The following is a 12,857-nucleotide window of genomic DNA, read 5'->3' on the forward strand; positions in this document are numbered from 1 at the left end:
AAGAAGGACCTTGATTTTATAATACTTAAAATAATATGCTTAGGTAGGTTTGAGGCAGAAACATTAGCTGGTTATGATACTGAGATGGATGAAGTGTGATACACGAATGAACTTTGGCTGAATGAATCTCACATCAGTGCCTTTTCTTGGGGCACGTTGTCATTTGGAAAAATCCAAATAAGATGCAATCATGTTTGAGTTTTTCAATTTTTACAGTGATTAAATAGTTTATTATTTCTGCTTATTTTGTTTTAAAGAAACAAAGTGAATTGTTTTAAACTGCCCCTGCTTCAGATTGTTAATTGAAGGGGAGGGGGTGTCATTTTGCAGTTCACCCAGAAGCTTTAAAAACAAATATATCTACATCTTAAATGCTGAATTTAATTTGGAAGTTTTCTGCTTGCAAATGCCTAAAACCTTTGTGAACTGATTCATTTTGTCTTTTTATAGGGTGTCATCCGTGTGCCTGCCCCTTGCCAGTATGCCCACAAGCTGGCATTTTTAGTGGGGCAGAGTATTCATCGAGAACCCAGTTTGGCATTGGCAGACCGACTTTATTACCTGTGAACACAAGTCGTCATGTTTCCTGTTGTGAGCACTGCTTAAACGAGCAACTTTGTAAAATGTGGCATTTGCCAAGGATGTATTTTCGAGACCAGGGAAACTTTCAAATGCTTGTGCAGATTTGTATGAATGGAAAGCCAGACTTTGTATTGATTCCGTCTGGATGTTGATTTGTTTTCACATAGTCTTTTGCAGCTTTCTAAATACACCGTGCTTTCTGCAACCATAAAAGTTGAGGCCAGTGTTCCTCGGGTCTTAAATTCATGCAGCTTCCCCTGTCTGCCCCCCAGTACTTGCCCAAGTGGCCGTTCTTAGTGAACCCAGATAATGTGACAGCAGGACATACAACCACAGGAGAATGGAGTCTGGTTATCTTCACAGATATGCACTTTCCTGCAAGAATCACTGGGTCAACAGCTAAGATGCTGTTTGAATTTTCCTTTCCTTCGACAGGGACATGCTGCACTGCGGTGCTCTCAACTCCTATCTCAACTGAGATACCTTCTCACAGATCAGGAATCAAGCCTGACCTTATCTGATCTGTATGATCCAATATTGTACTGATTTGCATTTTCCAATTGAGCCATTCAGGAGCCAGTCCCTTGAACAATCTTTGTATTTGCTACAATAAAAGCAAAATACTGCGGATACTAAAGCTGAAATAAAAACAGTGCTGGTAATACTCAACGGGTCTGGCGGCAGCTGCGTAGAGAGAAACAGTTAATGTTTCAGGTTCTGATGAAAGGTCATAAGTCCTGAAATGTTGCTCTCTCTCTCCACAGATGCTTCCAGACCTGCTGAGTATTTCCAGCACTTTGTTTTTATTCTATTTGCTAAAGTTCAGTTCTCTGAATTAAAGCAACATAGAATCATAATATGCCATTGTGCTTCTGCTGAATCTAGCTGGATTGAAACTGTCTGCTTTAATCTCCTTTCCCAGGAACCTTTATATTCCTCTTCAAATGTGTACCCAATTCCCTCTTCGTGTGGTTAGTCCCTGCATTCCATGTTCTTATAATCCTCGGAGATTCCAACTTCCTGCTTATCAGTGGTAGAATCAGAGAATTTTATAGCACTGGTGGTGGCCATATTCCATCTCTGTCCACTTTCTGCAAAACATATCCGCTTTGTCCTATTTCTTTGTTTTCTTAACTTTTTAAAATGTTTTGGATTTTGTTCACTTTCCTTTTAAAAGCTATAATGGACGCTGCTTGCATCACTAATTCTGGTAGAGAATTCCATTGGAGAAACCAAATTTGTGGATTTGCCTTTATAGCTATTACCCCACATTCCTTTTTTTATTCATTCACTGGATGTGGGCTTCCCTGGCAAGGCTGGCATTTATTCCCCTTGAGAAGGTGCTGGTGAGCCACCTTCATCTGCAGTTTGTGTGGTGACAGTACTCCCATAGTGCTATTAGATAGGAAGCTCCAGGATTCTGACCCATTCCTGGTATTGGTCCAGTGTACTTTCACAGCCTCCTTAATGCACTGTCCAGTAATACAAATAATACTCACTGAGGCCTAACTAATGTATTGTACGAATTCAGCATTGTTTGTTTTACATAAGTGCCCCAAAGTATAGAACGCAGGATCCCATTTACTTTATATGGTCTTGTCTACCAGCATGTCCTGCAATTTAAAATTTGTGTATCCACACCTTTAGTTAGCTCTATTCTATTTACAGTCTTACTGCACAGGGTAAACTGCTGTTTTCTCCAAATGTACTGCATAATCCTTCAGCGCTTTTCAGTACTGTTCCAAAGACACCAGTGCCCTCCAGTTTCTCACCTGTGGTTATTCTTCATGTGTGATCCTGACTGGTGAATGACTACATAATATTTGATCATGAAGGGTATCCAGCTGAGCCTGATTCTGCCCTCAACTGATCATCTTAAATGTCAACAGCAGGAGTCACCAAATAGCTGAGGGGAGAACCCAGGGAGAGTTTCATTTCCCTACTCCAGGCTGCTGAAGTTGATTTATGCACCACAATTTCCCTTGCTGAATCAGCAGAGACTGGACAATGTAATTTGGACAGTACACAGCAGTGCCTTTCTCTGATCGGCAGCTTTACAATTGTTAAGTTCCAGGGTTAATTTCAGGTTGAGTAATGAGATCAAATTAAATGTTTTTTTAAGTTAAGGTTGGACTGGATGTATAAACGCACTTACTTCCCCCAGGTTATTTTCTCTGTAGGATAGGTGGTGTATACAAATTGCAGCCAGAGGGACAGTATCCATTTATGCCTCGTCACATGCCACTCAGCAGACCACGAGGTAATGTGTAACTGCTGCCTAGTGATGGTCCTTGATTGTTCACTGGGAAGAAGGCTGGCCTGCCTGCAGTAACGCAGCTGAGGTTATGGACTTGGGATTGTGGGCAAGAATCCCTTTTCTCCACTCCATAATGCAGTGCATTGAAGCCTCAGTGTATGGATCTTTTTAATCAGATACTTTTTTTTAAAGGGCGGATGCTGGCTGTCAAGCTTGGGCAATGTCGGGTTGACTTTGGCATTTTGCAAACTACTGGGATCAGCTGGATTTATTGTATTAACTTGTATCTTGTCCAAGTGAACATTAGTTGGACAAATTACTTGTTGCTAATAATTCATTGTTTTTCTGTGTAAAGTGAATTTCTGAATGATTTTGCAGGCCTGTGACTTTTTGAACTACTGTCCTGTATTGGATATTACTATATTTCTGTATTAATTAGACTATAATTTAGTTAAATGTGCATTTTGCATTTGTCCCTTTTTTGATGCTCGTCAGTTTTGGGCCTTTGAATTTATTGGAATGCCAAATGCTGTAGATGTTTTTGGAGAAAATTTATCTTGGTGGTTCTACCAAATAGTGTGGGTATGTGGCAGGAACAGCCCAGGGATGGTTATATAAAAAATATTTACTTATTTTGATAATGATTTTGTTAACATTACAAGAGTTTAACATGGGCAGAATTGTTAACTGAATATTGCACTTTTACTTAGCACAATGGTGAAATTAAGAGCTTCAAATCTTCAGGAATGGTTAATGATTTTTAGTTCTTTAGTTGGATCTATTAATTTTAAGCAATGTTCAGCAGTTCTGTGGCTGAAGTCAACAGTCAAGAAATAACTAGTTTTCTAGGTTCTGCAAACACCATGCATTATAATAAAATGTTGTGGGCTTAATGCAGAATTAAAATGGACCTCAGTTTGCTAAGATCTAAATGCTGATCTCTTGATTATAGGCATTTCTTTGATTATGGTATTTTTGTTAGCTCTTGTGCAGCACAGCAGTTTTGAACTACATTAGTTATTGGGGATTTTAAACATCAACCAATCAACAACATAAAGTCATGTCATGAATGTTACAGAATTCAGTGTTAAATGTGTAAGATTGAATTGTACTTTTTTTTAAAGGGTGAGTTGAGACGTGTCTGGAATGGATCTGCTGCCTCCTAGATTATGTACTAGTTTTATTTAACTTGGTGAAACAGTGCGTGGAAGATCCGGTGTGTAGATCAGCTTTTGTGGGTGAATTCTGCCATAAGTATCTTTGGTGCTTGTACACATGGTCTCTGAGGGCACCACCTGCTCTTGAGTACCCTTTCACCAAGATGTGTGAAGTCCTTAGCACTGATCACTACCTTTAAAATGGCAAGCCACGTTTTCTGGTATGAATGATACCAAATGTCTAATGGTGGTCAACTAAAATGGTCTTTAAAATGATAGATTGTTGGTTTATGCAGCTGTAAACTTGCTTTGTACCTTTTCTTTGTCAATTTCTGTTTGTGCATTGGATCAATTCATAGCTGGTTCAAAATAAAAGTGTTGGAGTTTTTGAAGTGATAGTTAATATGTCTTCACACATGCACTCTGTGCAAATTACGGACCAATCCAACTTTGCTTGAGGGGGTCACTAAATGTCTCACTCATGCTTAAAGATCTGATGCTTTTGAGCCCATTCCCACATTCAGTGAGATCATGGCTGATCTACAATCAAACACCATATACCTGTCTTTGCTCCATATCCCTTCATACTCTTGGTTAACAAAAATCTATCAATCTTAGATTTAAAATTAACAATTGATCTAGCATCAATTACCATTTGCGGAAAAGAGTTCCCAACTTCTACCACCCTTTGTGTGTAGAAGTGTTTCCTAATTTTGCTACTGAAAGGTCTGGCTCTGATCTTTAGAATATACCCACCCCCTAGTCCTAGATTCCCAACCAACAAATAGTTTTTCTGTTATGTATCTTGTCTGTTCCCCTTACAGTTTGTAAATGTTCCTGTAAGTGCCTTGGGATGCTTTGTTACAAATGAAGATGCTACATATATTATACAGTCACTCCAGCATAACTGCTCAGAGCTTTTATAGACTGCAAGAACTGATAGTGAAGGATCTGTATGCTCAGCAAGCATTACTTTTAAAACTCATTTATTGGTAAATTACGCCAAATCCCAGTGCACGCAGCCGAATGTTGCAAAATATGGACCACATGAACGAATTCTTTAATTGCTGGAAAACTCCAGTTAAATGTTGCTGCCTACATGTTTATATCAATAGCTGAGTACACAAACAAGAAGGAACCAGATTTGTTGCTTTAGCATTTAGGCTTTATTTGCAGTGACAATGCACAACCTTTAAATTTCAGAATATGGGAGCTTGAAATAATTTTTTTGTACCAAATATTTTTAACTTTTTGAAAAGTAATTTATTTAAACACTGATTCTGTGTGAAATGTCAAATTTTAGCAACGAGATAATCATGGTAATGGATGTTTTTGACTACTGTTTTTCATTTCCATTTCCTTTAAACATTGAGTTATAAATCCCAGTATAGCCCTGTAAAAGAAAGGGATTTGAGGTGATAGGTAGTTAACATGCTAATGAATTAGCCTCACAGACAGCAAATAATTTGCAATTCATTATCTTGGTATAGTTAGAGTCATACCTAGCACAAAGGAAGATAGTTATGGTTGTTGGAGGCCAATCATCTCAGTCCCAGGACATTGATGCAGGGACACCTAGACCAAATTATTTTCAGCTGCTTCATCAATGACCTTCCCTCCATCCTAAGGTCAGAAGTGGGGATGTTTGCTGATTATTGTGTTCAGTACCATTCACAACTCCTCAGAGATGGAAGCAGTCTGTGTCCCTATGTAGCAAGACCTGGACAACATTCAGGCTTGGGCTGATAATTGGCAAGTAACACTTATACCAGCAAGTGCCAGGCAATGACCATCTGCAATGAGAGAATCTATCCATCTCCCCATGACATACAATGGCATTGCCATTGCTGAATTCCCCTACTATCAACATCCTAGGGTTGCCATTAACTAGAAACTAAACCAGAGCAGCCACATAATACTGTAGCTAAGTGAGCAGGCTGGGAGTTCTGTGGTGAGTAATCCACTTCCTGACTCCCCAAAGCCTGTCCATCATCTGCAAGGTACAAGTCAGGTGTGTGATCGAATATTTTCCACTTGCCTGCATGAGTGTGGCTCCAATGACACTCTGGCAGCTCAACACCATCCAGGACAAAGCAGGCCACTTGATCGGCACCCCATCCAGCACCTTCACAGTGGCAGCAGTGTGTACCATATACAAGATGTGCTGCAGCAATTTGCCACGTCTCTTTCAATAGCACCTTCTAAACCTGCAATGTTATACAACCTAGAAAAACAAGGGCAGCAGATGCATGGGCACACCACCATCTGCAAGTTCCCCCTCCAAGCCGCGCGCCATCCTGACTTGGGACTATATCGCCATTCCTTTGCTATCACTGGATCAAAATCCTGGAATTCCCTAATGGTACTGTGGGTGTACCCGCACTAGATGGACTGCAGCAGTTCAAGAAGGCAGCTCCACCACCTCAAGGGCAGTTGGGGATGAGCAACAAATGCTGGCCTTGCCAATGGTGTCCACATCCCATGGAATGAATAATAAAAATTATAAATGTCTCGCACCCATTGACTTGGAAGGTTTTTAATCTAGGTGTGAACAGTTAGAAAATAAAGCAGTCACTGACAATCTGCCTTTATGAAACTAGGCAGTCAGACTGTGCGTAAGGTGGGGTGTTAAGAGGGGAATGTATCAGTTAAAATATCAGTTTAAACAATCAAAACCCAATAAAGGGGCAATGTAGTGCATTACCAGAAGGACGTGGAGGCTTTGGAGAGGGTACAGAAGAGGTTTACCAGTATGTTGCCTGGTCTGGAGGGCATTAGCTATGAGGAGAGGTTGGATAAACTCGGACACAAAAACAAGAAATGCTGGAATCACTCAGCAGGTCAGTGACCCGAAACGTTAACTCTGCTTCACTTTCCACAGATGCTGCCAGACCTGCTTTTGTTTCAGATTTCCAGCATCCGCAGTATTTTGCTTTTATTTTGGATAAACTCTGATTGTTTTCACTGGAAAGACGGAGGTGGAGGGGCAACATGATAAAGGTTTACAAAGTTATGAGCAGCATGGACAGAGTGGATAGTCAGAAGCTTTTTCCCAGGGTGGAAGAGTCAGTTACTAGGGGACATAGGTTTAAGGTGAGAGGGGCAAAGTTTAGAGGGGATGTGCGAGGCAAGTTCTTTACACAGAGGGTGGTGACTGCCTGGAACTTGTTGCCGGGGGAAGCAGGTATGATAATGACATTTAAGAGGCATCTTGACAAATACATGAATAGGAAGGGAATAGAGGGATACGGACCCCGGAAGTGCAGAAGGTTTTAGTTTAGGCAGGCATCAAGATCGGCACAGGCTTGGAGGGCCGAATGGCCTGTTCCTGTGCTGTACTGTTCTTCTTGTTATTTGTTTTTATTACACTAAGGTTGTATTGATAGACATAAGTGAATCTGGCAAGTTCTGCAATATCCATATGACAAAGCAGCTTATCAGATATTTAAAATACAGCCTCAGGATGGGGACATGACTGGCAAGAATGGAATTTATTGCCCATTCCAACTTGCTCTAATGTGGTGATGGGTGCACCCACATTGCTGATGAGTAGGGAGTTCCTGGATTTTGACCATGATGATGAAGGAGTGGTGAAATAAGAATGGTGTGTGACTTGGGCATAATGGTTCCCTTGACCTATATGGTGGTGGTGGTAGGTTTGGGAGTTTGTGCAGTGCATGCTCTAGATAGTACACTGTCTGATGGTTTGAAGATAGTACACATTGCAGTCATGGTAGAGATATTCGATGTTTAAGCCAGTGCATGAAGTACAATTAAGTGGACTGCTTTTTCTTGGATACTGTCTCGCTTCTTGAGTGTTGACAGCTGCACCATCCAGACAAATGGAGAGTATTCCATCACACTCCTGACTTGTGCCTTTTTGGTGGTGGAAAGGGTTTGGGAAATTGAGCAGAGAGACAGTTGCTGCAGAATTCCAAGCCCCCTACCTGCTCTAGTAATCACAGCATTTATGTGGCAGGTCCAATTAAATTTCTGGCCAATGGTGACCCCCAGAATGTTGATGGTGGGGGATTTGGTGCTGGTATTGAGTGTCGAAGGGAGGTAGTTCGGCTCTCCTATTTGCAGATGGTCTTTTAACATTTGTGTGGTGTGCATGTTACTTGCCATTTACCAGCCCAAGCCTGAATGTTGTCTAGGTCTTGCTACTTGTGGGCATGGAATGTTCCATTATCTGAGGAATTGTGAATGGAGTTGAACACATCAGCAAACATCCCCCAATTCTGACCTTGTGATGAAGGGAAGGTCATTGATGAAGCAACTAAGGATAGTTGGGTCCTGGGCTGCAGTGATTGGTCTCCAAAAATCACAGGCATCTTGCTTTGTGCCAGGTATAATTCTAGCCATTGGAATTGCCTGTGCTTGTTGCTCTTCCCCCATAGCCCTGCAATTCTGTCTCCTTCAAATATTTATCCAATTCTCTTTTGGAAGTTATTGAATGTGCTTCCACCACCCTTTCATGTAGCACATTCCAGATCATCTCACTATTTAAAAAAAAAACACCTCTCCCTTTTGGTTCTTTTGCCAACTACCATGGATTTGTGCAATCTGGTTACCAATCCTTCTGCCAGTGGAAACAGTTTCTCATTTTACAGCCTTAACTTGTTCTGCCATCTTTAAAGTTTTGTGTATGTGAACACACTGGTGTCTCTGTTCCTGCACCCTTTAAAAGTGCACCATTTAATTTATATTGCCTTCCAAAATGCATGACTTCACTTAATTAAATTTCATCTGCCACATGTCTGCCCATTTCACCAGTCTGTCTGTGCTCCTGACCTCTGCTACTATCGTCCACGCTGTTTACTACATTTTAGTTTTGCGTCATCTGCAAACTTTGAAATTATATCCACTATACTCAAGCCCAGGCCATTATATATCAAAAGATCAGTGGTCCTAACACTGACCCCTGGGGTGTGTCACCACTGTGTATACTTCCCTCCAGTCTGAAAAACAATGGTTCTCCATTACTCTATTATGTGGCACTCCATTAAATTCCTATTGTAAATCCATATACACATTAACCATTCCGAAGAAGGGTCACTGACCCGAAACGTTAACTCTGCTTCTCTTTCCACAGATGCTGCCAGACCTGCTGAGTGGTTCCGGCATTTCTTGTTTTTATTTCAGATTTCCAGCATCCGCAGTATTTTGCTTTTATTACACATTAACCACACTGGCCTCGTCAACCCTCTCCATTACTTTATCAAAGATCTTAATCAAATTTATCAGTCACTATTTGTCTTTAGCAAGTCCGTGTTGACTCATTTTAACCCATGTTTTTCCAAGATTTATCCTGGATTATTGTCTCTAAAGGTTTCCCCCGCTGCCTAAGTTAAGCTGTTGTTACTGAGTTTATCCCTTCCCCCAGCTTTTGAATAGGGGTGTAACATTTGCAATCCTCTGGCACCACCCCCCGCCCACCACCATATCCCCGGAGAATTGAAAAATTGTGGCCAGAGCCTCTGTAATTTCAACCCTTACTTCCCTCAGCAACCAAGGATGCACCCTATTCAGACCAGGTGACTTTTCCACTTCGAGCTTTGACAAACTTTTAAATACCACCTCTTTATTTTTATCCCATCTAATTTCCCTGCTGCTCCTCCTTTACTGTGACATTGACAGCATCCTCTTTTGTGAAGACAGATGCGATGTACTTGTTTAGTATTTTACCTCCATAAGGTCATCTTTTTGGTCCCTAATTGGCCCCACTCTTTCTTTTACTATCCTTTTACTTCAGTGGGTATTATAAAAGGGAGCACTAAACTATTCGCAGACACTCTGCCCCTCATTTCATTTTTTAGTTCTCCCTGTACTTTTTGTATTCAGCTTGGTTCTCTACTGTTTTATGAATGTGACATTTATCATATTGACTCCTTTTTCTGTTTCATTTTAATCTCTATCTGTTTAGCTTTGGATGCCCTTCCTTTCCCACCTGTGGGAATTTGTCTAGTCTGTACCCAAACTATCACCTCTTTGAAGACTACCCATTTCTCATTTACTATTTTACCTGCCAGTCTTTGATGCCAATCCACCTGGGTCAGCTCCCTTTTCAGCTCACTGAAATGAGCCCTCTTCTAGTTGAGCATCTTCACTGTCGATTGTTATGCCATTGATAAAAGTGGGGTATAAGTCAACTCCCATAAAAGATGCTCAGATCGTCCGAGAACAATGAATGCCACTGAATGTCAGGTATTTACGGAAGTGCTGATTTTGTAACAGTCATCTTTTGATAACTTGTATGGAACATTTTAAAACTTAAATATAGTATCTTGTCAGAAGTGAGAGTTTCAGTAACTGTCATATGACTCCTTTTTCTGTTTCATTTTAATCTTATCTTTTTAGCTTTGGATGCCCTTCCTTTCCCACCTTGTGGGAATTTGTCTAGTCTGTACTCAAATTATTGCCTCTTTGAAACATAAAAACATAAAAAATAGGAGCAGGAGTAGGCCATTCGGCCCTTTGAGCCTGCTCCGCCATTCATTATGATCATGGCTGATCATCCAACTCAGTAACCTGTTCCCGCTTTTACCCCATACCCTTTGATCCCTTTAGACCCAAGAGCAATATCTAACTCCTTCTTGAAAACATACAATGTTTTGGCCTCAACTACTTTCTGTAGAAGACTGGTTGAGATTTCTCCCACAATCTAGGTGTGAGATATCTCCAATATAATTCAATAGGGTTAACCATTTACTGTTCAGTATCCTCAAGTATGAAAGATAATTGGCAGTTAGCCCTAAATCAGGGATACACCCCAGGCAAGTATTCTTCAATTCTAAGGCCTTCAAACTTTCAGAGCATTGCATCATTGATTATGTTGGAGCAGTTCTCAGGATGAATGGTTACAAGGTTTATTGTGCACCTATGCTGTTAAGGCGGTAGCTACCAAAAAATTCTTAATCTCAAAAAGCTAGCCGTCAGCTATTTTAGCTCAGTGGTAGCACTTCTGCCTCTGAGTCAGTAGGTCCTGGGTTCAAGCTACATTGCAGGATTTGAGCATGTAATCCAGGTTAATCGGTGTAGGACTGAGGAATTTTTGCAGAAGCTGTCTTTCTGCCTGCTCTGGGTAAAATATCTCATTGCATGATTCAAAGATGAGCAGGGGAGTCCTCTCAATGTCCTGGACCAATAGTTATTATTTAGCTAACATCATGCCACCACCTGCAAGTTCCCCTCCAAGTCTCACACCATCCTGACTTGGAAATCTATTACTGTTCCTTCACTGTCGCTGGATCAAAATCCTGGAACTCACTTCCTAACAGCACTGTGGGTGTACCTACCCCACATGGACTGCAGCGGTTCAAGAAGGCAGCTCACCACCACCTTCTCAAGGGCAATAAATGCTGGCCTGGCCAGTGACGGCCACATCCCATGAATGAATAAAAAAGACTAACCAATCAACTGGTCATTTATCTCATTGCTGCTCGAGGAACTTGCTATGTGCAAATTGGCTGCTGTGCTTATTTACATAACAGTGACTGCACTTTGACAGCAATTGATTGAGTGTAAAGTGCGTTGAAACATTCTGTAAGTGCAAAACAAATGATCATTCTTTCTGGAAAGTTCAAACTTGCTACTTACAATCAAGTTAGATCATGGAGGTTTGTCACAAAGGCTCTGCAGTTTTTAAATGGTGCTGAGTGTGATTTGATGCATCAGGGCTCATGCCACAGCAGATTAGATTGGGTAAATTGCATCAATATGATGCTAGAGTGCCTTACAATAATACAAAAGAATGGATGGAAAAGGGAAAGGTACATCTTTTGAATGGAATCTCCAATTTGAGTTGCCTAATCAGTTTTCAACTGAGTTCAACTCTGCACGTGCAGCTCATGATATCTTCAGACTGCAGCCTTCTGGAATTTTGTTGAACGAAGACAATCCACCTGCTCATCTCTGGGTGGATTGCCATTCTATGTGAACTTTCTCCTTTATACGGGGTGAAATTAACTGATCATCTTCATGATTTGTTGGCAGAGGAGAATTTTGATCTTGGATCTTTTGGTGTCAGCATTGACCAGCTCAGTGGCAGCCCTACTACATAAAGCCTCTCCCGATGCAGACAACAGGTAAACTTTCAATACCGTTACGGTCCTTCTGAGGACTGATTTAGCACAAAGGATCACAGATATGTGTTTGGTAACAGAAGTAGCCTGTGCTTTAAAAGCTTAGATTGTCAAATGGAAGTACTTGATGCCAGGGGATTCCCTTCAGTCCTTGTGAAGTGACAGCAAATTTTCATTAATATCTAGAAAATTCATGATCTTGGAGCATTTTTTTCCAAAATAAAATTGTAAAGTTAGTTTTGTATTATGGGGGTTAAGACGAGTCTCGCTATCTACTGCACAAGGTGGGGGATTGTTTATTACCCTTTTAGCAGTGTTACAATCATGGTACCAGATTGCTGCCCATAATCTGTGCAGACTTCATATTAGGTCGCAATGAAGGAGATTTAAAATAACTTGCACAGATTCACCAAGAGTTTCTGCCTTCGAGCTTTTCCTATGACAAGACGTAAAAGTCTTTTTTTCATCCTTCTCTTTAGCTCAGACCTCTGACATCAAAGTTCTTCAATGTAGACAGAAGTATTGATGGAAACTTGTTGATAGTCAATGAAGGCATTCAGAAAAGAACTAAACAGATTTAGAAGAACAGTGGATAGGAGTGGGGAAAGATGGGAGAAAAGCCAGATACGGTTTGTAACAGGATTGAGTGAGTTAGATGTAGCCTGAACGCCTTTGTGTTCTGTTACTGAGAGCATTATGGAAACCAATGTTTTCAGTGAATCATACAACACGGAGGAGGCCATTTGGTCCACTGTGCCTGTGCCAGCTCTTCAAAGA

General features: G+C 40.9%; 1 protein-coding gene across 1 annotated transcript in view; it reads left to right on the top strand.

The window, feature by feature from the left end:
• Positions 1 to 12,857, top strand: part of piwil1 (piwi-like RNA-mediated gene silencing 1) — a 76,092-nt gene that overhangs the window by 60,813 nt on the left and 2,422 nt on the right. Inside the window, exons 21-22 of the mRNA XM_068054583.1 lie at positions 451 to 2,995; positions 11,992 to 12,083. Coding sequence (XP_067910684.1) covers positions 451 to 567 — 117 coding nt within the window. The 3' untranslated portion in view covers positions 568 to 2,995; positions 11,992 to 12,083. The remainder of the gene's footprint in view (positions 1 to 450; positions 2,996 to 11,991; positions 12,084 to 12,857) is intronic.

The sequence above is a fragment of the Heterodontus francisci genome, chromosome 23 (genome assembly GCF_036365525.1).
Source record: "Heterodontus francisci isolate sHetFra1 chromosome 23, sHetFra1.hap1, whole genome shotgun sequence".
NCBI classification, from domain to species: Eukaryota; Metazoa; Chordata; class Chondrichthyes; order Heterodontiformes; family Heterodontidae; genus Heterodontus; species Heterodontus francisci.